Below are 27,030 nucleotides of genomic sequence, written 5' to 3'. Positions count from 1 at the left end.
AGGTGGCAGAATCCAACAAATCACACATGCACTCAAGTCAAGTCAAGTCAACAACAAGTACTGTTATGACTCTGTCGTAGTCTGTGTTTGCATGAATGACTTGAGATGTACCTCTCTGGACTATATGAAGAGAGGTATGATGGAACTCTCTGATTATGTGCCCCAGACAGGTATGTCCCTAGCCGTAAGTAGTATCCTACCCTCACCCAGGATGATGCCACAATATAAACAAAAAATGATTGACTTCAACAATCGGCTCAGCTTCTGATGTCAGTCCAGGGGGATCTAATGTCTGTCAGCCTGGGAGGATTTTGGATACTTACAAAAGCCCTTGCCTCTGCCTTTTTTAGGTAATGTCAAAACCGCAAATTTTCCACCATAACAAAATCTAATCGAGACAAACTCATGGTCATGCTGATTAATGCTAGGAGTTTAAACATGAAACTGCACTCCCTGGAAGCACTCCTCACCTTGGAGGATGATGACATCTATGCATTTACCAAGGCATGGTTTAAGACCGCTGAGAGCACCCTGGCTGTGCAAGGCTACAATGCCTTACACATGTTCAGACCTAAAAATGAGCATGAAGGAGCTAAAGGCAGTGATATATCAATCTTCATTAAAAACAAATACACTTCAAGACTGGTCAAACAGTATGACTCTCGATCTACTCCATGTCCACTTAACTATCGGCAAAGTACCATACCACATCATTGCTAGCTATAGGTCCCCCACCATGAACCAGGATAAACACACCGCCTACCTCGATTTACATACTAGAATCCCTCACCATACAGCCCAACATCTTAGTCATGGGAGATTTCAACTATCCTTCCATAGACTGGGGATATACATGAGGAAACACACGCTCGCCCAAACGTTCCTGGACTTTACAAATGCTCTAGAAAAGATAGTCTGTACCTCCACTAGTGGCCCTAATGTTCTGAGCATAGTACTCGCCAACATGGGGGGGGGGGTGCACTGTACTTCCCCATGCATGATGCCCTCCCTGGTTAGGGCAGACCACAAATTGTCTCATTTGAAGTAACTGCTGTAACTGACACCCTCACAGGATCAAAAATTATATAAAAAAAATTCACCAAAGCTAACTACAGCACATTAAGCAATGGTATAAAAAGTTCATACCAGCCAGAATCGCAGACACCAATGATCATTATGCAGAAGTGTATGCAAATGCCCTGTACAAACACTTAAGCAACTACATAAATTCTGCTGTACCTAACCGGATCAAAACCAGTCTTCCCGTAAAAGCAAGCCACCATGGTGGACTTCAAGTATAAACAGATTATATGACAAGGAAAAAAAAAACTGTTGATCAAATGCAAAAGGGATGTCACTGTGCAGAGGAAGAATTTCCTCCTAAGCCTAAATAGGAAAATTATAAATCTTGTAAAGTTTTCTAAAGCAAATTGCAAAACTAAAATCTCATCCCTAGCCGAGGATAATCATAAGGTATTCTTCACCTACGTCCAAAGGGAATGCTCAGCTATGTGCTGAACTGGTTGTAGATGGGATCACTCATACTATACTGGAAGACATCACCAACCTACTAGCTGACAGATTCAGCGGAAATTTCACCCCCCATCCCCACATACCAAATCCCAAAGCATATCTGATACCAGTCCTCTGCCTAGTAATCTCTAGAGAGCAGGTCATCTCTGTGCTCGTTAAGGCCAAAAACACGGCCTCAGTGGGACCAGATAATATCCCAGGTTGTTTACTAAACAGTCTAAACCAAGACCTAGCGGACTTGTTTGGCATTCTCTTTAATCCTAGATTGAGAGCTGGCTATATTCCTAAAGAGTGGAGAAAAGCTGGCTATATTCCTAAAGAGTGGAGAAAAGCAACAGTAATCCCCTGCACAAAGGGGGGGGGGGACATCACCTGACCCTGGGAACTACAGAACCATAAGTCTAACCAGCCTCATGTGCAAGGCCATGAAAATAATTATTATGGACCTTATCAACAAGGACATATGCAACCTCCAGAAGCTGGACCCAATCTAGTTTGGCTTCATTAAGAGTAGATCATACTTATTAAACCTGGTAGACGACTTTGAGAATGGCACCAAAGCCATGGACGAAGGTAAGACAGTGCACACGGCCTATCTCGACCTTGCCAGTGCTTTTGACACAATTCCTCACTCTGGCATCATTGAGAAACTCTCCCAGATAGGAATAGCCTTTATGTTACTAGATGGGTGGCCAGTTGGCTCACTGACTCCACCTATACCAGTAGACCCATCACCAGTGGAGTACCACTGGGGTCTGTGCTGGGCCTCTTACTGTTTGGCATCTATTTCTCCGACGTCCAGGCCAAAGCAGACAGCCTTTGGCTCACCAAGTTCACTGATGATTGCAGACTAGGAGCAATCATTGAGTCCCCCAATGATGTCAACATATTACAAGAAGGGCTAACACAAACAAATGATTGGTGGCAAAGCCATGGTCTAAAACTTAATGCAAAAAATGCATTATTATTCCCTTTTGCAAAATGGAATTCCCTACAAATTACAATATTGACAGCAGCCCTCTGATTTCCAACCTAGTGGTGCAGGACTTGGGAACACGGGCCTTCTACATAGTGCACCTCATAAGCAAGGGGCATAGCCTGCAGGTCAAGGAATGTTATAACTCCACTGTACTCTACCCTCATCAGGCAACTAATACAGTATAATGCACCCTTTTGCATGTACTCACCAGACACCTGCAGCAGCTGGCGAGACCTCAGAGGTTTCCCAAGAAAGTACAGGACTCCAAACCATGACCTACTTGGACAGGCTGAAAGCCCTGACCCTTTAGTCTGTATTTTATGGGCTGCTGAGAGGTGACTTGTGCCTGGCCTATAGGGCAATCTTCAGCCCTGCCCTAATGGAAATGTTACACATCCGCAAGTCAAATGTCTCAAGAGTCAGTTGCTCTTGGGATCTCAGCCTAGCTTGTGACATTAACAGATCATGCTGGAGAGACCGGTATGTCTCCCAGAGAATGCTGCTTCCCTGGAACAGACTCCGTATTCATGTAAAACAGTGCTACTCAGTGACCGTATTCGCACACAACGTAGATAATTGGATGCGGGACTGCAAATTCATCCCTGGGGTGGCACCAATGCCCCTCATGGACAGGGGTAGCCTGTGTTCATCATAGACCCACTCTTCATAAATTCATTCTGCAAACTACCTGGAAAAGAGCAAATTGGGATACTGGGATTAACATGGCCAGGCTTGTAAAGGGCCACTAGCCTAGTAAACGCCTATGAACCTATGTCCTTTTAGGGTACTCTGCTTTCTGACTTGATATCACCTAAAGAAGAAAATGGGGATTCTGTCCTGTTGCTGAAGTGAATAAACTGGATCATGTAAGATACACATGTCCTTTCACTTTAACATACATTGTCTACCATCCCCCATCCTAGTGAAAAATATCCCTTGTGGAATGATCTGGAGGAATGGTCCTGAGGTCTGTAGGGTCTTATGGGTTCTTCGTTCTGCATATAAAAGGACAAACATGATCTGGAGTGATAGGGAAATGTGGGACATTATGTAAACTAGGGAAGATTTTTGAGTCTGGAAGAGTTAGGTGCTCAGTGACTGCTACCAGGTGCACTGCAGTGCTGAAGTGGACTGAAGTAGATCATTAAGATCTAATTTTAAGTATATAGCTTTTGTTTGTATGTATTACATGCAGTGGACACAGTATGGTACACTTTTTATAATGTAATCTTTATTTATTTTAGTCCGTGAATACAAGGTAGGGAAACGGTAATTTTGGATATTAATCTATCTGTTGCTGGATGCACAGACTGTCGCTGTCATACGACATGACCCACACAACTGTATGTAGTTTGAAGAACGACTAGTTTGTGTGCAGTGTGTCAGGGATGTGGGTAAAAAGAGCACCTGTTAAAAACCACACGGACACAGAGTGGTCTTTGATTGTCTACAGAAGGCATCCCATCTTGGAACAATACTGGAGAGAAAAGCAGTGTGAAGAGCAGTGCTGAGCTCTGGCCACTGTGCCTTACACTTCATTATAATTTCAACTTCTTCAGGAATTTCTTCAGGTGTTTGCTTTCTACTTCTGAATGGGATCATTGCTGAATTCATGGTTTGCTCTGTATTTTCTTGTGATATTTGCACATATTTGAAACTCCAGTTGCACATGAAATATATTTAGGTTCTTTCTATTTGTTGGTTAAGATATTTGTACAGCTTCCAGGAGAATTTTTTGATGTTTTGGACAGTGGTATGCTGTAGATTATAATTTTTTGATGTTTTGGACAGTGGTATGCTGTAGATTAGATTATAACTTTCTGGATAAACATGTGATACAGATATTCTGTGAAGCAGTGAGATCGTATTCTGACTTATTTATTCCTTCTTTTTACAATTTAGTCCTGGAACAGTACTCCACTTCTCTTAGAGAATTCAAAGCCATACTAGCTCATAATGTGTGGAAGGACAGCTTGCACCCTTGCACCCGACGAGATCAAAAGAGCCTGTAAATATCAAAATCATGGCAAGTGGAAGGAGCCAGACTGGAAGGATGGAGACCAGGATAAATACAAGCCTTCATATAACAAGAGTCCGCAGACAAATAACCCTGTTCTTGTGTCACTCAGACATTTTCAAAAGGTAATAGAGTATCTAGTGTATTGTGATGACTTGAACATATGTATGCTATGTTATCTCCTGTGTAGGTGTCCCCATCAACCCCCTTCATATAACATCCCGAATATAAGCAACACTGGCTCCTGCAGTTACCAGTCTAAACTGTTGTGGTATGTAGATAATGGAGCATCGTATAATGTGAGCCTGTGAACAGGTTTTTCATTGTTTAGGACTTCCTTTTTTCCCCCTTAGAATATTAGTGGCCAGAGTCACTAGGGACAAGTGCATATCAAACTCACCTCCTGACTCATGAAACTACCTTCTGTCTTAATATCCCAGCTGCAGTGACTTAGGCATAAACTAGTAATTGTCTTTTAAGTTTATTCTTGTTCCACTCGCTTTTACTAATACTCTTGGATTCAGTGCCTTCTGGCAATAAACTTTCCTCAGCACTGGCGTTTGTGAGAGCAGTTCCTTCTCAGTCCCATGCCAGTATCCCCATATAGTATGGGTGTAATTTTTGTCAAAGTACCCTGTTCTTTTCTAACATGTGTACTACCCTTTTAAACTTAGTCATTTCACAGTAAGCACTAGTGATGGTGCTGAAAAAGTGTACCTGTGAAAAACTGATACTGTTTTAGCATTATGACTAATACTGCCTTTTTTATTGCTCTAGGCCTTTCCTGTGATGTTTCATAACTATGTGAATAACCAATGATGTCATGTAGTCCTATCTCGCCTACATTCTGACTCCGGCCTATTTGCTAGCTCAAAAGTCTTTGATTGGCTGGGCTAAGATGGTATCCCATAATACACTGCTCTACATCCCCAGATCTCGTTTGCCACTTGTAGAGCTCGGACGTGGTCTCGACTTGGCTGTGGCTAAGTATTGATCAAACCTCTTTTCCTGTGAAAATTTTGCTGATTGTTATTAGCCTATAGAGCCTTTTGTTAGCTATCGTTGCTGCGTTAGTGTCTTGTGAGTTGTGAGTGTTTTTTCCTGTGTTGTGGTATCCCTAACTTCCCGCGGGCTAGACCTGTTTCAGTTAGAGGATCTAGTCCTCCGTTGTGGTGTTTGTCTGACTGTCATTTGGTGTGTTGTCATTTTGTTAAGAAGAGAACCGTTTTAGTTAGAGGTTCTCCCCATTGCCTGCTTTGTTTGTTGTGCTTGTGTGGACTTGCAGTTTCTGTGTGAGCAGTTTCCTGCCCTTTGTCAATAGCGGCTGCTACGGTTGTGGCCTTAGAATGTCTAAGGAGCAGAAAGAGCATAAGCCCTCGGGCTTTAAAAAGTGTACGAAGTGTTCTTGTAAGATGTCCATCACAGATGGACATTCGGTCTGTGTTTACTGTCTTGGAGACATCCACCTTCAGGAGTCATGCAGTTTCTGCCACGCCTTTAGTCCTCGCGTGCTCCAAGAGAGGAAAAACAAATTAATCCTAAAGGGACTGCTTAAACCGTCTTTTGAGGAGGATTTAGGTTCAGCTCCCAGCTCCCAGTCTAAGTCTAAATCCTCGAAATCCAAGAAAAGGTCTCCGGCTCCATCTGTTGCTTCGGAGCCACCTTCCAAAATCACGATTATCGAGTCTGCTTCCTCGGCTCCACCGTTATCGGGGCCGCAGGAGGTAGCTGTGTCTAGTGAGTCGGCTTCCGCTCCGATCGTACTGGAACCAATTCGGAGCCGGTCGCCAAGTTTGAGGCAGTGTTCTCCAGATAGGAGGTCTAGGTCTCCATCCATCTCCTTCAAGTCCTCCAGGCTTTCGGATTTGGATGTAGATAAGGTGGTGCAGAGGCTCCTACAGTCATCGGTGTTGGCCAAACTTTTCTCGGCTCCTACCCAGTCGGCTCCGGAGCTGGCTCCTAAGGTTATTTCTGCTATTCCTCCTCCAAGCGCATCCTTGTCGTCGGAGCCGGTAAGCTCCGCTCTGAGAGACGTTCCAGTGTCGGCTCCGATCCCCCAGCGGGGCTTATCAGTGCCCGCGTTGGCTCCGACCTTGTTGGCTCCGTCCACAGGGTTCGAGACTCGGGTCTCCTCGGTTGGGCCCGAGGAGGATGCCTCGGAACACCCTTCGGTTCTGAGCCTCCGTCTCAGTGCCTCTGCTCCGGGGACATCAGTCCCGGTCATGGCCTTGGAGGGAGGTTGGTCCTCCGATTCGGGAGGTCCCGCCTTCGAGGCTATGCGGAGCACTCTGGCTAGGTCAGCTACTTCTCTCGTGGTCAGTTCTACCCCCCCCCAACACCGGTGAGAGCTTCTGACGCCCACCTATCTTTGGATAGCAGAGTGCCAGGGCCTAAGGATATTCCCACGAGCGGTCCCCTTCTTTCTGAGGGGCCCTCAGAGCCCATGCCTGAGGAACCCCCCCAGAAAGAAAATGTGCAAGAGGAAGTACATATACTCCCAGGACAAGTCACTCACTTCCGATACTGACCTCGAGGAATCGGAGGGGTCCCCCAAGTCTTCCTCTGTGGATGTTTCGTTCTCCAATATACTGGAGATCCTGAAACAAAGAGGAGACTGGCCCTCCAAAACCCCCTCCAAGGAGGAGTCAGTATTCCTTAAGGCTTTTGGCGCTCAGCCCTCCATCTCCTGGGTGTCTCCACCCTTCGACGAGCTCCTTAACCTTATTTGTTGAAGGGTGTGGGAGAGTCCTGACTCGGTGGAGCCTGTTCCTTGACGCCCCAACAAATTTTTGTCTGCTCCCCAAGGAAAATAATTTTTGACAAAGGGAGTCCCGGTAGATGCTATGGTGGTGGCGGCAGCCACCCAGAAGGAAGTTGCTGAGTCTTCCTCTTCGGTCCATCCTCCTAACAAGGAGTCTAAGACTATGGACCGGTACGGGAAGCGTACCCTGTCGTCAGCTACCTTTACCTTGCGGTCGCTGAATTATTTGTCTCATTTCACGCGGCTCCAGAGAGATCTCCTTAAGGAGTTAAGATATACACTAGCGGGTAATGTACCTGAGGCGGAGGCCCAGACTGTCAGCGCTCAGCTCTCTACCCTCAACTCCATCGCTGACTCGTCCATGCAACTTATTTCATACGTAGCCGAGGGAGCGAGTAGGGCAGCTAGCTCAGGGGTGGCCCTCAGGAGGCAAGCCTGGCTACGCCCGTGTCACTTTGCGGAGGCCTTTAAGTCTTCCTTCACTGATGCCCCATTTGATGGTTTCTCCTTGTTTGAGACCAAAGTGAAAGACACCCTCACCAGGTGCGAGCAAGAGGGAAAGACCTTGTCTGCCGTAGGGGTCTGTTTTTCCCTCCCGTCGAGACCTTACCCCAAGGCTCAGCGAGGGGGAAAGATGTGGTTCAAGAAATCACAAAGGCCTTTTCCTGCCGCACAAGGTGAGACCCCCTCCCATGGCAGGGGAGGGGGGGTCGTATTCAGGGAGACATCGCCCCAGAGGCAGAGGGGGCCCCCGCAATTCTGGGGACCGCGATTCCTTTCGTGGTTCCCCATACTCTCATTCCTGAGGGTGTGCCCGACTGTGCTTCTCCAGAGCCAGTCGGGGGTCGAATTTCCCAGTATCCGGAAGCCTGCGTCAACATCACCCAGGACCGATGGGTATTGGGGATAATCGCCGGAGGTTACACCATCCCATTCTACTCCGCACCCCCTCCTGTCAAAAGGATCCCAGACGTTGTGTCCAGGGCAGATCATCTTTTGGCTCCACAGTGCTCAGGAGTATTTTCCATTGAGCCACCCAGGAAGTAGGTGCTAGGGACGTTGTCCCACAGGTGAAGAATGTAGGCGAGATAGGACTACATGACATCGGTAAGTTATGTACTCACCATAACGTTAGATGTATGTAGTCCATCTCGCCTCACATTCTTCATTACCGCCCCACTGTCCCCCAGGCCTGGAGGATTTGGAGGATCACCATGTCCTTCTTGTATTGCTGAGTCCCTTTGGTTATTTTGCTGAACCTCTTTGTTGAGGATGTGTGTGCGTTTGGGTGAGGCATCCTGTACTTCTGTTGGCAGCAAACTAGATCTGGGGATGTGGAGCAGTGTATTGTAGGATACCATCTTAGCCCAGCCAATCAAAGACTTTCGAGCTAGTAAATAGGCTGAGTCAGAGCCGATATTCGGCTCTGAACCCACAGGTGAAGAATGTGAGGCGAGATGGACTACATAAATCTACCGTTATGGTGAGTACATAACTTACTGTTTTGATGCAGCTGCACATGTCCATTTCTATTTAAAACTTAAGGCCTTTCTAAACATGTGCCATCTTTCAGTGATGAAATTTGGTGTTAGCCAAGGTTAGGCGCAGCACTTGAAAGAATGGACAAAAAGATTAACCATCTCGAGGAACCTATCTTGATTCATAAAGGACTGACGTAAGGGAATACAAGGCCAGATCTAATTCAAAGCCATCTATTTTGATAGCCATCATGATTCCTTTCCTTAGGTCTTGTACTGTTGTTTTTAGAGAGTTTCACCTCAGTATATTCAGACTTTAGGACATCAGTAGTTTCACAGTTAGGTGATAATCCTGTCTAACAGTCTTTGAAGTGAATCAAAGCTCTCTGCTGTAGAGCAAGTCTCCCACTCTGTGTAATGTTTGGGCTCATTCAAAGTGGTTATAAGCTCATTTGCAGCTTCCCTGTTGTGGAGATGGGGTATAACTCTGCTGTCCTGAATTGCTGCTGGTTCCTTAGGGTGATATAGTTTCACTATTTGTATGAGATCTCAAGATAGGTGTCTGTTTTCAGTGGTCCTGCCCTGGACCCTTCATTTGTCACACCACTTTTTATCAGCTTTGATTTTTTTGTGGTGGAGGGTGGCTAGACAGATTTTAATCATGGGGAGTGCATGCAAGCATGCTTCAAGAACTTTATTGTACTAAGTTTCCAGAACTGAGCCTAACTTCTTCTCCACTAGTGATTGCTGTGACAGTACATGCCTTCCGTTTTCCCTGTCCACTGGAGCATGACCTATCCTTGTTTGCCTTCCTGGACAAATTCCCCATTTCTGTCTTATTCTGTTTCTGTTAAATACAGAATTAAGCAGAATTTGGAGATAATAATTTTGTATGGGGGTTCAGCTGTTATACATCCTTAATGTGTGGGGATTTCTATCGTTACCTTTCCATTTTAACTGTTTCATCTAATGTATCACTAAACTTTTGAAAAGAGAGAAATTCCAATTACCCCTAAGTTGTCACTCTATCCAAGTGTTCTGCAACTGCTAGATTGTAATATTTAAGTCATGGGGTAATGCCTTGCCCCCAGCAAAAATGCCATCACATTGGTATAATGTGCTTTAGCTTTCAAATTCAGTGAAGATCTGATTTTGGTGAGTTGCTTTTAACGAGCTGTGTTTCAATGAAAAGTGATTCTGCTAAGTGCATGCTTTCCAAATATTGCATTACATGGCTAATATAAGTAATTGGAATTATTGCATGAAGCATATTTCTTGTACTAATGGATGTATGTCATTTTATTTTGCATTTAATATATTAGAAGCTGTTTAGTATAATACAGAATTCAAGATGTATTGCATCAAATATAATTCAGCAAATGTAGCAAAATTGATATATACATGGCCTTGCCATTATACATCTGATGTTGTCCTTTTCATTCTTCCTCACTACTGGTCTAGGATCCGACCGTTGGATCTGATACGGCCGCTTTCCTCTACACTTCAGATCCAAGCCTCAAGCTCCTCCCTTTATCCATAATCCCCTAGACCATCAGATCTCATTTGCCGCCATTCCAGTCTGACGGAAAATTAAGCCTGTCATCAAAATTACAAGTGTTAAGTGCCGTTCTCTTAATTTTTATGTGCTATTCCTGTTTTCTTTCTTGTTATTGAGTGAAATTTGTTTCTCCCTCTTTGTAGTTAGGATTTTGCTTCTTTTTCACTTAGTTAACTTTTAGAAAGTGTGTGCTGCCTCTTTCTCTTTGTCTGCTTGTGTTAGGTAGGTAAGTTAGGTGACTAGTTTTTTTCTCATTCCTTAGTGTGCGTACTCTTTCCTGGGGGGGGGGGGGTGTTAAGGTTAAATATAGTTATTTTTTTCCATAGCTAGCTAGTGTTCTAGTTGTCGCTGGCATCAGGGACCTGAACTTTATTTTTGCGTTTTGTGTGTCAGGGATCTGAACTTTTTTGCAGTTTGTGTGTAGGTATCTGTGTGTGCTTCACTATGGCAGAGAAACCAGATGGGCCTACTAGCCTCAGAACGTGCACTTCTTATGGGCATAAGATCCCAAATTCTGATGCCCACAAGAAGTGTGTGTACTGTTTGGGAGCTGCTCATCTAGACTCTCTTTGCTCCGTGTGCAGTACCTTCAATCCAAGAGCTCTCTCAGATCGAAGGATCAAAAAATTATCTTGAAAGGGATATTGCCTGCTGGGGCTGAAATCCCCACCAAACAGTAGGTCTCTGAGCCTAGGAAAAGATACCACAGGTCTTCTCCCTCCTCCTCTGAGTCATCCTTCAAATTGAGAAACGTATCTGATCCAACAGTCTTGGATCTGACTTGTGCTCTTCAACCATCGGATCCTGCCCTTTCCTCTGATCCATTGGTCTCTTCTCCCATTACAAGCTCACCTATTCGGCCTGTCCCAGCTTTGGATCCGAGGTGCTAGAGGCAATACTCCAGATCTGGCTTTACAGGCAGTGTCTCCAACTCTTCTGCCCAGGCATTCTCAGACACCTCCCAAGCCCTCGAGACTGTCCTCCATCACCTCGTCTATGTCCAGGAGCTTCTCCAATCACAACATGGACAGGATGATGCAGAAGTATGAGCTCAGATTCGGATGGGGGTCATTCCTGCTTCATCCCCTACAGGATCCATGAGCTCTCCAGTCAGACATCAACTTTCTCCTTCTCCAGTCTGTTCACTGGCTCTGGAGCCCAAGGATTTGAGACCACTGAGAAGTACATCTGCACATCCTAAGAATTCCCTGACTTCGCATCTGATAGTCCCCTAACCAGCTCTGCCTGGTTGTCTTAGTATCAGAGCAGGTTTTGGATCCTAGAAGTCTGTGCTGGGTTGGAGGGGCAGGGTTTAGTTGCAATTTGTTCGGATCATTCCCTCTCCTTGTGTGTCTCGGCTGTAGACAGCTCGGGGCTGATTCTCTCCAGATGACTCTGATCCGGGGCTGGTCCTGACTTCCTTTCCTCTCGGCTCTGAGGAGGAAGGGAGAGGTTTCTCCGGGTCCGTTAGCCTTCTGAGCTGTAAAAAAGGCTTTCTCAGTAGCCAGAGAACCGTTCTCTTCTGTCTTGATTCCCACTTCCCATCCTCCATCTGTTTTGAGTGCTGAGCCCATCATTCCTGTTTCGTCGGGTCTGCCAGTTCCAGAAGATCTCCATGTATGTCCGATGTCCCACACAGAGACTCCTCTCCTCTTCTGATACCTCCCTGGATCACCCCACCGAGGAAGTTCCTCAGAAGATTTTGTACAAAATGAAGCACATAGACTCCCCTATGGAGTCCTTCGTGGAGGACACAGACTTTGAAGAAGGTGAAAGACCCGTCCAATCAGCACCTGATGATGTGTCCTTCAGGGACATCATGGAAATCCTTGGGCAGAGTGGTGGATGGTCCTCCCAAAATCTTTCCCCTGAGGAGACTGTGTTTTTGGAGGCCTTTGGGACTAGCCCATCTACATCTTAGGTGACCCCCCCGGTGGATGAATTTAACGACCTTGTCTCCCACCGGGCGTGGAAGGAGACAGACAAACTGATTCTCAGAAGTCCGGATAAAATCTGATTCTCAAATGTCCGGATAAAATCCTGTCTCCACCTGCTGATTGCCAATTCTGTAGCAAGGGAGTTGCCGTGGATGCAGTAGGCACAAAGGAGGAGTTAACACAGCAGAGCTCCATTGTCCATCCCCCAAACAAGGAGCCCAGAACAATGGACAGATTTGGGAGATGCGATTATGCCTTAGTTACTTTCGCACTGAGGTCATTGAATTTTATGGCCCATTTCACCCATTTGCAGAGAGATTTGATTAGAGAGCTCTCAGATTCTCTTACTGAGTCCATGTTAGTGGAAGACCTTAAGAAAGTTTCTCTGCAGCTGGGCCACTCTGTCGTCCATAGCTAACTCATCGATGAAATTAATTTCCATGCAGTGGTAGGTGCCTCTTGAGGTGTCAGCACAGGCATAGCCATATGGCAACATGCCTGGCTGAGGCACTGCAATTTTTTTGTTAACTCCCCTTTTGATGGGTCATTCCTTTTCGGACCATCAGTCAAGGAAGCTCTTACCTGCAGCGAGCAGGAAGGAAAAACCCTGTCTGCTGTTGAAATCAGGTTCTCTAACCCTCAGCGTACCTTCTCCAGGAAGCAGCGAGGTGGCAAGAAAATGTGGTTCCATAAGTCTCTGGCATCTTTCCATGACACTTGGGAAGATTCCTCTTCCAGAGGCAGAGGAGGAGGTTTCAATGGCAGATGTCACCCTACAGGTAGAGAGAGTCCACAGAGTCAAGGCTTTAGGGATTCCTTTCCTGACAGGCCGTATGAAGTGCTGCCCGATTGCTCTTCTGTGTAGGCAGTTGGGGAACGTTTTTCACTGCACCCAGAAGCCTGGAAAAGCATTACACAAAACAAATGGGTGCTTTCCATTACATCGAGAGGCTATTACATTCCCTTTTCCCTTCTTCCTTCAAGACTAAGCAAGAAACTCCTCGACATTCCACCTAGTCAGAAGGAGTCAGCAGCCCTAGAAATCCAAAAGCTGCTTCAAAAAAGAGCCATCCAAAAGGTCCCAACAGAACAGATAAGATTCAGAACTTACGCTTCTTTTTGGTGGCAAAGAAAACAGGGGACCTCAGACCAATCCTGGATCTAAGCAGCTTGAATCAGTATGCAAAGAAGTCCAAATTCTGAATTGTTGCAGTATAATCCATTCTGTTGCATGTACACAAAGACAACTGGATGTGCTGCATAGATTTTCAGGACACGTAGTATCACATAAAGATACACAGGAGTTCGAGGAGAGTTCTGCGCTTCCAACTGGGAGCCAGTCATCATCAGGTCAGAGCACTGCCCTTTGGTCTCACCACATCCCCCCGGGTGTTCACCAAGTGCATGGCAGTAGAAGCGAGTTTCAAAGGATTCCAGGTGTTTTCATACGTAGACGATTGGCTCCTTACTGCCCCAACCAAGCATTAACTGATTCAAGCTAGAGATTATTTGATGTCCATCTCGAACTTTTAGGAATTTCTGTAAACTTGTCAAAATCAAAGTTCACTCCGGTGCAAAACCTGGAATTTATAGACACGTCCTCCTATGAGGCTGGTATTACAGGTCCTGGGGTCCATGTCAGCAGCAATAATGAGGGTACTCCAGTGGACCTTTTAGCAGTTTAGTGGTCACCCCTCTGTCATCCTCTTTCTGTGCCTGTAAAATTCACTTCATTCTACAAACATCATGTTCTTTGGTGGATTCAGTGCCAGGGCCTGCACTTGGGCAGGCCATTCTCTCTTCCCCCGCTTACCTTCCTCTTCCTCTGATCCTAAAAATTCTTCAGAAAGCGGGTAGGTTGAAGAGCTCATTCATCCTCATTGCCCCCTTTCGGCCTTGCCAGGTGTGGTCTCCCTTCTATGGTCTCTCAAATATCCTCCATGGATTCTGGACCCCTCTCAGGATCTCCTGTCTCACCCGTCAGAACTCTAGCACCCCAGTCATGCCCTGAAGCTAATGGCATGGTTTCTCCAATTCCAGTGATTGTTACAGTCCAGGCTGGCTTCTCCAGCATCACATTGTCCTGGCTTTTCAGAAGTCATCCACTAAAAATCCGCACAAAAGTAAATGGAAAAGATTTTCTATATGGGCTTGCCAAGAGACCATCAATCCTTTTTCAGCTTTGATTCCAGATGTTTTGCTTTTCCTTAGCCACCTTTTCGATCAAGGAGCTAGCTTTTCCACGATTACGCTTCAGCTAGCGGCGATATCCAATTTTCACTCGGGAAGCAAACATTTTTCCTTGCCTTCTACTAAACTGTGTAAAGTTTTCTTGAAGGAGTTTTCCTTCTCAGACCTCCAATTAAAGAACCATGTTAAGTTGTCTATCTCGCCTTCATTCTTGCTGGTTGGGTTCGGCTCCGTCTCAGCCATCCTCTAAAGCTCGAGGGCTATTTACTGGCTTGAGGCCTCCCCATATCCCACAATGCCTGGAGCTAGGTCCCCAGATCTCGTTTGCCCCTTCTGCTACGAGGTTGCTTTTGCTGGCTCAGGTCGTATTTTTGTGTTTTGATAGGTTTTATATAAAATTTTTACATATAAATAGTTAGTGTTTAGTTTTTATTATAGTAGTTTTAGTACTTATTGTCTTATTGTCTCTGTGTAGTTTTAGATATATCCCATCCCCTTAGAAAACTCGTTTTTACTGTTAGAGAGTCCCCCCCCCCCCTCTCTTTTTCTCTCTTCAAGGTAGCCGTTTTAGTTAGAGGCTAACCCTTGTTTTCTAAAATACCTTTTGTAGTGTTTTTAGGTAGAAATAGTTGTAGTACTTTATTTTTCTAGTGTGTGTGTGTGTGTGTGTGTGTGTGTGTGTATATATATATATATATATATATTATAGTTATAGTGTGTGTGTGTTGTTAAGGTGTGGTAACTGTTTTTTTTGTGTGAACGTTTCTTTATACTTGTTACCTACTGTTGTACTGTTGGCCTTTTTTTCTTGTGATATTTCTTTTTACAGGATGTCCAAAGATACTAAGGTATCAGGATTCAAGAAGTGTGACTCATACTGTCAGAAGACGTCTCTGACAGATGGTCACACTTCTTGGGTCTACTGCTTGGGTGCCCTATACCTGCAGGACTCTTGTTCGGTGTGTCACGCCTTTAGTCCAAGAGTCCTGCAGGAGCGTAGGAATAAGTTAATCCTTAGAGGATTACTAAAACCTGAAGGGTCACCTGCTAAGACTCAGCCAGGGAAACCCTCCAAGCCATCGAAGCCGTCGGCTCCCAGCTCAGAGCCGTCGGGTGTGGCGTCTGCTTCGACTTCAGTTCCGGACGGAACTGAAGTACCTGCCTCTCAGTCGGCTCCGATCCTGGTGTCGGAACCTTCAGGGAGCTGAAAGCATTCTAGGTCCCCTTCCCTAGAGTCGATTCGCTCTGCTCCGGGCTCGCCTCTGTTACAGTTGGAGCGAAGTCACCGATCTCACTCTTCTCGGTCTTCGAGACTGTCTGACCATGACTTGGAGAGAGAGTGGTGAGCAGACTTCTGAAATCGCAGGCCTTGGTTAAAATGCCATCCAGCCCCCCTCATCAGGGTTTGGCTCTGCCCGTCTCTACAGTAGTTCCTCCTTTGACTCACCCCTTGAGTTTGGAGCTGGTTGGGGTTCGGATCATGGAACCGTCGGCGCCGATACCTACCCTTTCAGTTCCTTCGGCACCGATCACTTCCATGGCGCCGTCCTTCCTCCTCTTCGGTTTTGAGGGGGCAAGTGGCATCGGACCCTTGTCCGACCCCGTTCTCCCTCTGGGAGCTTCGGTGCAGGTGAGGTCGGCTCCTTCATCAGCCTCGGAGCCATCCCTCTTGGTGCCGGGGAGGGTTCCGGTCTCTTCGGAGCCTGAGCCGCCTTCTCTGCTGGGAAGGGGTGCCTTCGAGGTCCTGAGGAGTGTGCTGGCCCCTCATTCAACCCCACGATCAGCCTCTTCGGCTCCTCCCCCCATGGTGCCTGCATCTGCCTCTGCCCCTCCTCCAGACTCCAAGCGAGGAGAACAAGCACTCCAGATCGCCCCAGTGGATGCATCCTCCTCTTCCGATGCCTCCCCTGATCATTCAGAGGAGCCCCCTAGAAAGAGGAAATGTAAGAGGAAGCATGTTGACTCCCCTGAGTCTGTCACTTCGGATACCGACTTAGAGGATTTGGAAGCGTCCCTGAGGTCCTCCTCTGAAGATGTCTCCTTCTCAGACATCCTTGAGATGCTTAGGCAGAGGGGGAACTGGATTACCCTTAACCCTTCTGAGGATGAGTCGGTATATCTGGATGCGTTTGATTCTCGCCCCTCCACCTCATGGGTGTCTCCGCCTTTTGATCCACTGATGGCAGTGGTGGCTCGAAAGGTGTGGTCAGCCCCAGACACAGTGGGACCAACTCCCCGAAGGCCCACGAAATTCATCACAGCACCACAAGACAAAAAATTTTTGACAAACGGTGTCCCTGTTGATGCTATGGTGGTAGCAGTAGCCACGAAAAAGGAGTTGGCTGAGACTTCTTCGTCTGTCCATCCCCCTAATAAGGAGTCTAGGATGATGGACAGATACGGGAAGCGGATGTTTTCCTCAGCGACCTTTTCCATGTGGTCCCTGAATTATTTGTGCCATTTTACACGCCTTCAAAGGGATCTCCTTAAGGAGCTAGGCGATACCCTTCAAGATCCATCAGCTGCGAGGGCCCAGGATAAGATTACCGCCCAGCTGGCGACTCTTAATTCGATAGTCAACTCCTCCATGCGGCTCATTTCTTATGCGGCCGATGGGGTGAATAGAGCCGCAGGCACAGGTGTGGGCTTGAGAAGGCACGCTTGGATGCGGTTATGTAACTTTGCGGACCCCTTTAAGGTGTCTTTCACCAATACCCCTTTTGATGGTTCTGCTCTTTTTGGACAACAGGTGAAGGATACCCTTACCAGGTGTAAGCAAGAAGCAAGACTCTCTCTGCTGTGGGAGTCCGTTTTTCCACTCCTTCTAGACCATACCCCAAAGGTCAGAAAAGTGGCAAAATGTGGTTCCGGAAACCCAAGGGAGCCGTGCCTGACACACGTGGTGAGTTTCTCTCCAGGGGCAGAGGAGGGAACAACAATAGACGCCGCCCTTGAGGCAGTGGGGGCCCGCAAAATCAGGGCAGCAGAGATTCCTTCTCTGACAAGCCCTTCCAGCATCCCTGAGGGGCTGCCCGACTGCCTGCCTTCGGAGGCAGTCGGGGCAAGATTATCGCTGTACCCAAAGGCCTGGCAAGACATAACTCAAGACAGATGGGTGCAGTCTATCATATCTGGAGGTTACAGAATTCCCTTCGTTCATACCCCCTTAAGGTCAAACAAATCCCTTCCAGATGTTCCACCCAGTCTAAGGGAACAAACAGTCCAAGAGATCTCAAAACTGCTACAAAAAAGAGCCATCCAACGAGTCCCAGCAGACCAGCAAGGATCCGGAATTTACTCAAGGTTCTTTTTGGTACCAAAAAAGACAGGAGACTGGAGACCCATTTTGGATCTCAGCAGACTAAACAGGTCTGTACAAAGAACGAAGTTCCGGATGGTCATGCTTCAGTCCATTCTACCCTTTTTGGGTCAGGACAATTGGATGTGCTCCATAGATCTTCAAGATGCGTACTACCATATTAAAATGGACAGGCGCTCCAGAAGATTCCTCCGCATCCGGCTGGGAGCCAGTCATTATCAGTTCCGTGCTCTGCCTTTTGGTCTCGCCACAGCCCCCAGGGTGTTCACCAAATGTATGGCAGTAGTTACCTCTCACCTGAGACAGCAAGGATTCCAGGTGTTTCTCTATCTAGATGACTGGCTCCTCACTGCTACCACCAGACATCAGCTGCTACGAGCCAGGAACTTCACCATCCAAACTTGCTCCAAGCTAGGTATCACAATAAATTTTGAAAAGTCTGCATTGTCGCCTTGTCAGTCAATAACCTTTATAGGCGCAAGCTTAAGTACAAAAGACATGTCAGCGAGACTTCCATTACACAGAGTACTAGATATTCGCCGACATGTACAGGTGTTGTTAGGATGCAAGAAAATTCAGGTCAAATTCGTCCTAAAGACATTGGGCCTCATGGGAGCAGCGATCATACTAGTCCCCCTGGATCATTTTCATATGAGGATTCTTCAGTGGTTGCTTTTCACCCAATGGTCATTTCTACAACTTCCAGTGTCTCACATGATTATGATTACACAGACATGCAAAGATCAGCTTGCTTGGTGGATGGTTTCCCCGTTAGTACTGCAGGACAGATTATTTGTTCTTCCTCTTCCAGTAGCCACGGTGACTACGGATACCTCCCTGATCGGGTGGGGGGGGCACTTTCAGGGCAGAACAGTCCAAGGTACCTGGCAACCCCACGAGTACCATCTGCATATCAATGTCTTGGAGATGAGAGCTGTGCTTTTAGAATTGCAAACTCTTCAGAACTCGCTTCCCACCGGGACCATTGCAATTCAGACAGACAATATGTCAGTAGTGTGGTACATCAACAAGCAGGGCGGAGCCAAGTCCTACCCCCTATGTCGAGAAGCACTCAGACTCTGGCAATGGGCGATCTCTTCTCAGCGGTTTCTGATTGCAACGCACATCCCTGGGAAGTCCAACGTTATAGCGGACAGGCTGAGCAGAGCAATTCTCATGCCTCACGAGTGATCTCTCAATCAGTGGTAGACCAAATCTTCCGCAAATGGGGTCATCCTTGCTGCGACCTTTTCACCACCCCCTTCAACAGCAAGTGCAACAGTTTCTTTTCTCTCCTCCCTCTTCCCGGATACTCTCCCAGAGATGCTCTAATCCACGATTGGCCTTAGGGACTTCTTTATGCATTCCCTCCATTTCCCCTGATTCCCAAACTAATACAGAAAGCTACCGCGCTGGGATGCAAGATGATCCTCATTGCCCCGTACTGGCCCCGACAAATTTGGTTTCCGTTCCTGCATCATCACCTCCTGGAGCAGCCCTGGACACTGGACCCAGTACCAGACCTCCTGATCCATCAGTCGGGCAGGCTGCACCAATCCCTGCAGTCTGTCAACCTCATTGCTTGGTTGCTCCACTTCCAACCTTAGCCAGGCTTCCGGACATTTCCCAATCGGTGTGTGATATCATCTTATCTTCGCACAAATCTACCACCAGAAAAACTTATTCTAGTAAGTGGAAACGTTTCTCTTGCTGGGCAGAGTCTAAAAACATAGATCCCTTTTCAACCCCGGTCCACTACGTTTTAGATTTCTTAGCGGAACTCTTTCAGGCTGGATCCTCTTCTGTCACCATTAGAGTTCAGTTAGCTGCAATTTCAAATTTTCATACAGGCCTATCTGAAACTAGTATCATGTCCCATAATCTTTGCAAAGCTTTTCTCAAAGGGACTACTTTGCTCAGGCCCCCAGTAAGAGATCCCCCACCTCCGTGGGATCTTAATTTGATCTTGGCTTCCCTAATATTGCCCCCCTTTGAACCCGCAGCTTCATGTTCCTTAAAGTTTCTTTCTTGGAAAACCCTCTTTCTCGTGGCAATTACCTCAGCCAGAAGAGTTTCCGAACTCCAGGCCCTTTGTGTTCACGCTCCGTATTTAGTTTTCCATAATAACAGAGTTTCGCTCAGGACTAATCCCTCCTTCCTTCCTAAGGTAGCTTCTGAAAGTAATCTGAATCAGTCCATTGATCTTCTGGTCTTCTTTCCAAATTATTCCAACAAAGCTGAACATAAATTACATCAGTTGGATGTTCATAGACAATTACATTTCTACTTGCATAGGACTAAACAAATTAGAAAATCAGATCAGCTCTTCCTGTCCTATGCTGAAGGTAAACAAGGTCTACCAGTGTCTAAAGTAACTCTCTATCTAGGTGGTTGACTTCTATTATTACTTTGATTTATCAATTGAGGAACAAACAGCTCCCTGCTAAACCAAAAGGCCACTTTAGCTACTTCTGTAGCTTTTCAGGCAAGATTACCAATGGAAGCCATTTGTGCGGCAGCTACATGGGTCACTCCCCATACATTTATTTCTCATTATTAGCTGGATGTGGCCTCTTGGAGCAGAGCTGATTTTGGTTCCACTGTGCTGAAGAGTCTGTTCCGATGAGCCACCCAGGACTGAGGTGCTAGGGACGCTGTCCCAACCAGCAAGAATGAAGGCGAGATAGACAACTTAACATTAAGAAGTTATGTACCTACCATAACGTTCCATGTTAGTTGTCTTCTTCTCGCCTTCTTTCTTGCGTCCCACCCTCCGTCCCCCTATCCTAATAGACAGAGAAGAGTTGCCCTCTGAGTTCCTTTTTAGCTGGTTGGGTCTTATCTGGTTTGTTCCCTCAACCTTTTAGCTCTGTAGTTAAACATATGCTGTTAGGACAGGTGTCCTTATATTTGTCTGTAGTTAGGTCTACCATACGAGATCTGGGGATCTAGCGCCAGGCATTGTGGGATATGGGGAGGCCTCGAGCCAGTAAATAGCTCTCGAGCTTTAGAAGATGGCCGAGTCGGAGCCGAGGATCGGCTCCGAACCCAACCAGCAAGAAAGAAGGCGAGACAAAGACAACTAACATGGGACATTATGGGTAGGTACATATCTTCTTATTCTCCACTGTGGGGTTTCACCATAGTTCAAGGATTAACCCAAAAACCCTTTGAACCAGCAAACACCTGTGATTTGAAATATCTTTCCTGGAAAACTGCTCTGCTTCTGGCTATTACTTCAACAGAGAGAATCTCTGAATTACAGGCATTAGCTGAATTCCCTTGTGTAGTCTTCCACAAAGATAGAGTATCCCTTCAAACTAACCCTTCCTCCCTGCCCAAGGTAGCCACTGAGTTAAATCTTAACCAGTCTGTTCAAGTACCAGTATTTTTTTCCTAATTTTTCGAACAAAGGTGAATACATGCTATACCTTCTAGATATTCAACAGTTATGGTTTTACCTTAACAGAAAAAAATGGCATAGAACGTTTGATCAGCTTTTTGTGTCCTTCTTCTCTTCTAATCGTTTGGGGCAGGCAGTGTCTAAGTTCACTTTGGCTAAATGGATTACAGACTGCATTTCATTGATTTACCAAGCAAAAGGCTTAAGTTTGCCAAAATTACCTTAAAGATTTACTGGTTGGTTTGAATAAACATCAGAATGCCCCAGATATTGAATGGGCTGCAGTTAAAGCACAAATAAGAGGGGTCCTTTTGCAAAAAAGCCTCTTATTATAAAAAATATTAAACAAAGACATTCAAAACTTGGAATCCAAAATTAAATTACTCGATCAAGAGCTAATGTTAAACTTTAATGAGCAAACAGAGAAAGAGTTGCTTAAATGTCAAAAGGATCTCTTCTTAATTCAAAACTCTAGAGTAACATTTCAAGATTATAAGACTCTAGTTAAGTATGCTAATCATGCTCAAATGCCATAGAGAGTGCTGACTAGGATCATTAATCAATCAAAAACAACTGAGTAAATTTCAGAAATTCAACTTAATAATAAGATATATCGTAAAACTGCAGATATTATTGATATCTTTGAGAAAATATATACTAATATTTATGAGGGGCAGAAGGATATATCTTCTAATACAGTTTATGATCAATTTTTACACCTGATTAAGTTTCCAAAAATAGGAGAGGATATTCAAAATGATTTGGTTAAACCGATATCAGAAGAAGAAATAATATATATAATTGAGCATATGAAACCACAGAAATCACCAGGTCTTGATGGGTTGACAGTGGAGTTTTACAAGAAGTTTGCAGAGTCTATCGGTAAGATACTTTCAGTTGTGTTTAACCATATAATCAGGAATAAAATTCATGATCCTCATTTTAATGCTTCCAAAACTATTCTTATACATAAAGCTAACTCTGATCCCCAGAACCCAGATAATTATAGACCGATATCATTAATAAACGTAGACATGAAAATTTGAACCTCAATTATAGCATTTAGATTGAAGAAAATCATGATTCATATAATATCTAAAGAACAGGCTGGATTTATGACAGGTAGACAAACAAGTGATAATACACTTTCATTACATACTATGATAGCGCATGCTAAGCAAATTAATCTGAATATATATGCTCTTATAATAGATGCACAGAAGGCCTTTGATAGGGTAGACACGAATTTTCTGTTTCATCTCTTACCTTATTTTAATATATCCCCTGAATTTTTTCAAATCTTACAAATTTTATATAGCAATCCTTATACTACACTGTATATTAACAGAAGTTTTTCCAAAAGAATACAGATTAGGTTGGGAACGCGACAGGGTTGTCCTTTGTCCCCTTTACTGTTTAATATTTATCTTGAACCCTTGTTCTTATATATTAAGTAGAAGGTTTATCATAATGTCCCAATAATGTATGGAACTAAAATATTAATGGCAGCTTTTGCTGATGATCTGAATATTTATTGTGCATCTCCAATATCAGACATGGAGAAGATATTGAAAGCAGTTAATGATTTTTCAGAGGTTTCTAACTATAAAATTAATTTGGGGAAAACCAATATATTCCCTTTAAAGACGCCTAAACCTTTCTCATTATTACCTTTAGTGGGGCGGGTAACATTTAAAGATAATATTAAATACCTAGGTGTTGTGTTTTCCACAGATGATAAAGATTTTTATAATAATAACATTAAAATAGTTTGGGAACAAATAGTTTCTGATTTTGTGAGATGTAAAAATTTGCACTTGCCAGTATTAGCAAAAGTTTCTATTATAAAAATGAATGTATTGCCACGGTTACTGTATATTTTTAGGTCAGCTCATTTATCCCTCTCAAGAACATTTTTTAAACAAATTCATAAAGATTTGGCTAAATTTATTTGGGAACCAAAGAAAACTAGGGTATCTTATGACAAATTAATGACTCCAAAAAGTAAAGGAGGTCTGGAGTTGCCTAATTTTGAAATCTATTATCTGATTGGCCATTCTTAAAATCCTATTAGAATTCACAATCATGAGATAATTAGTACCAAGTGAACACCAACTTGGCTAACCCTGAACTATGAATATATTTTAAAGTTGAACATTAATCCTAAAGCAATGCCCTTTTTGGGTAAAGATATTCTGAAGGTATATGGGATTGTGGAACACATTAAAACTGAAATATTATCTTTACAGAGTCTATTTCAATCACTGGATTTACTTCAGCATATGATGGTCTTTCAGCCCTTTCACAGGAACCCAAATGTAAAGCTGAACAACCAACTAATTGATCTAAAGAAGTTTCCATTAATTATTAATTTAACTATGATCGATATATATAAGCATCTGGATCGATCGCCCAACCAAATAAGACAAGAATTTAATTTACCTAAAAATTACCTGATTATTCTTAGACAGATTAGAGAATTTACTATTAGTTACCTCCAAAACTTTAAACTGGATGAAGAGACTATAAATAAATGCTCTGAGTTGTGGCAAGCTCTCCAACAGGATATTAACTGTATAACAGCAACGAATAAATTAATTAAAGAACTTAAATTTCAAGGTAAAGTTTTGTTATCAAATTATTGGGAAGAGAAAATATTATTGACAGATAAAAGTAATATGTTAAAGGCAATTGAATTGACTATTAAATCTACTTCTCTTCAAAAACTGTTATATACCCAGCTGATGATTTGGAATAATGCATATTATACACGCCTTGCCCTGCATAAATTTAATTCTAAAAACTCTGCAACATGTCCATACTGCAAAATTCAACCGGCTGATCTTCTTCATATGTTCTGGAGCTGTAAGTGTATATACCAACTGTGGAATTCCCTAAAATGCAACTTCAGAAAGTGGGCTACCAAAGTACAACACTGTCTTGATAATTTATGATTTTGCATATTCCCCGAAGGAACTTACCAGATCACAGAGTATAGTTCATATTAATATCTTCTTACTAATGAAGCTTTATATAGCTTCAAATTGGCTAGACCCAACTAAAACATCATGGCAAAACTTCAGAGTGTTGGCGACAAAACATATACTAGCTCATAAACTACTTTTAAATTAACATAGTAAGGGTATCAATAATCCGAAAATTTGGGAACAGATATTTAATATTATATTAGCATAAAACTTTTGAACTGAAGGTAGTAATAATCATTGCTATATTTGGAGAGAAATGTCTAATCAAACTGTTCAATATGGAAAACTTACTAATTATTCCTATGTTTTTCTTATATTTCTAATGTCTTATATGGAAGCATTCTTGTAAATATTGTATATGTTAAGTTGTCAATCTCGCCTTCATTCTTGCTTGATGGGTTCGGAGCCGATCCTCGGCTCCGACTCGGCACTTGCTAAGCTCGAGAGTCACTTTTACCAGCTCGAGGCAGCCCCATATCCCATGATGCAAGGCGGTAAGTACCCAGATCTCGTTTGCCGCTTCGCTGATGAGGTCCTCCTTTTACCAGCTCCTGGTAAGTGATTTACTACTTTGCTATTTTAGCCCCTTTTAACTAAAAAACCCTTAATTGTTAGTTTTATTTTAGTTTTAAACATTTTCTGACAGAAAATTATCTGTCTCTTCTTATTTTTTTAGTCAGACTTTACCCATCCCTTCCCCCCCCCGTTAGGGTGTGTGTGTGTGTTTATAGTTATACCTTTTGGTATATTTAATTTAATTTCATTGACTGGTGTGTGTGTCTGTGTTTACACCATGTCCAAAGAAAGGGTCTCAGGCTTTAAGAAGTGTGACTCGTACTGTCAGAAAATGTCTCTGACAGACGGTCACACTTCTTGCCTGTATTGCCTGGGGCCTCTTCACCTGCAGGACTCCTGTGCTATTTGTCATTCTTTCAGCCAGAGAGTCCTGCAGGAAAGAAGAAATAAGTTGATTTTGAGGGGCCTTCTTAAGCCGGAGGGCTCTCCGGCTAAGTCGGCTCCATCCAAGACTGTTAAGTCTTCCAAGGCCCAGGCTTCTGTGTCCAAGCCTGCGGCCTCGGCTCCGACTCGTTCTGAGTCGAGATCGGCTCCGGCTGGAGCCGATTCTGGCTTAACTAAGACTTCGGCACCGATGGCTATCTGTGCCGATTCTGGTTCGACCACTTCGGTGTCGGCTCCGATCGGTTCCGACCACCATGTGGCTCAGGCATTGGTGTCGGCTCCGATCGGCTCCGACACCGTTACTTTTGTGGCTGTATCGGCTCCGGCTGGAGCCGATGCATCGAGGCTACCTGTCGGCTCCGATAAGTTGTCGGCTCTGACAGGTTCAGTAGTTTCATCGGTTCCGATGGCTCCTTCGAGGAAGAGGTCTAGGTCTCCTTCCTTGGAGCCGATACTTTCGGCTCCGGCTTCACCTCTCCTCGGAACGGAGCCATCGGAGCCGATCTTCAAGGTCATCCAGGCTTTCTGACCATGATTTAGAGAGAGTGGTCAGTAGATTACTTAAGTCACAGGCACTGGCCCAAATGTTACATAGTCCGTCTCAACAGACGACTATTGGTCCACACCCCATTGCAGTTCCTCCTTCAACTCTACCCCAGAGCTTGGAGTTGGAGTCTTCGGGAATGGTTACTGCTACGGCTGAGGGACAGATACCCCCTTCTGTTCCTTCAGCCTCTACTCTTATCTCCTCTTCGAGACCTTCCTTAGAGGGATTCGGTGGTCGGGCTTCCATGGTCTCCTCCGAGGGGGTGAGTGGCATCGGACCCTTGTCCGAACCCGCTCTTCCCTTGGAGCCTCGACCTTGGTGAGCTCGGCTCCGACATCTGCCTCGGAGACTTCCTTTCGGTGGTCCCTGGAGTTCCTAGCTCTTCGGAACGGGTTCTCTCGGACCTGCCTGGGAGGGGAGCATTCGAGGTGATGAAGAGTGTGCTGGCCACTGGTATCAGCCAGCAGTCTGTTCCCTTAGCTCCTCCCTCTATAGTGCCTGTTGACATCTCTGCCACTTCTCTTGCTACAGGACCCAGAGATCCTCCGCCTCAGGTTTCCCCATTGGGAATATCCCCTCTTCCGAGGATTCTCCTGATGTTTCGGGAGATCCTCCTAGGAAGAGGACTTGTAAGAGGAAACATGTAGACTCCCCCGAGTCTATCACTTCAGATACTGACTTTGATGAGTCAGAGGGATCCCCAAGATCCCCCTCTGAGGATGTCTCCTTCTCAGACATCCTAGAACTCCTTAGACAGAGGGAAACTGGCCCACCAATAATCCCTCTGAGGATGAGTCAGTATACCTAGAGGCGTTTGGATCTCGGCCCTCCACCTCCTGGGTGTCTCCGCCTTTCGACCCCCTTATGCAGGTTATTGCCCGAAGGCGTGGGCTGCTCCTGACTCTGTAGAGCCAGTCCCTAGGAGGCCTTCAAAATTTATTACTGCCCGTGTGATAAGCAATTCCTCACTAACGATGTCCCCGCTGATGCCATGGTGGTGGCTGCTGCCACCAAGAAGGAACTTGCAGATCCTTCCGTAGCCGTCCATCCTCCTAATAAGGACTCTAGGACCATGGATAGGTACGGTAAGCGGATGTTTTCCTCAGCGACCTTTGCTATGCGTTCGCTGAATTACCTATGTCACTTCACCAGACTCCAAAGGGATATCCTTAAGGAGCTAGGTGATGTTGTACAGGATCCTACAGCTGCAGGAGCTCAGGAAAAATTGCTTCGCAGCTAGGAACCCTTAATTCCATTGCAAACTCCTCCATGCGGCTAATATCATATGCTGCTGATGGAGCGAGTAGGGCCGCAGGTACAGGTGTGGCTCTTAGACGCCAAGCCTGGATGCGGCTATGTGA

At 45.0% G+C, this 27,030-nt stretch overlaps 1 protein-coding gene across 3 annotated transcripts in view; it reads left to right on the top strand.

Annotated features, from left to right (window-relative positions):
• HMCES (5-hydroxymethylcytosine binding, ES cell specific) overlaps window positions 1–27,030 on the top strand; it is a 749,892-nt gene that overhangs the window by 101,245 nt on the left and 621,617 nt on the right. For all 3 annotated transcript variants that reach the window (XM_044078418.1, XM_044078419.1, XM_044078420.1), the window contains exon 2: window positions 4,415–4,654. In XM_044078418.1, the coding sequence (XP_043934353.1) occupies window positions 4,469–4,654 (186 nt within the window). In that variant the 5' untranslated portion in view covers window positions 4,415–4,468. The remainder of the gene's footprint in view (window positions 1–4,414; window positions 4,655–27,030) is intronic.

This window comes from Protopterus annectens, chromosome 7.part0 (genome assembly GCF_019279795.1).
Source record: "Protopterus annectens isolate FY-2018-M chromosome 7.part0, PAN1.0, whole genome shotgun sequence".
In the NCBI taxonomy this organism is placed as follows: domain Eukaryota; kingdom Metazoa; phylum Chordata; order Ceratodontiformes; family Protopteridae; genus Protopterus; species Protopterus annectens.
This window is presented reverse-complemented; position numbering and strand designations above follow the sequence as displayed.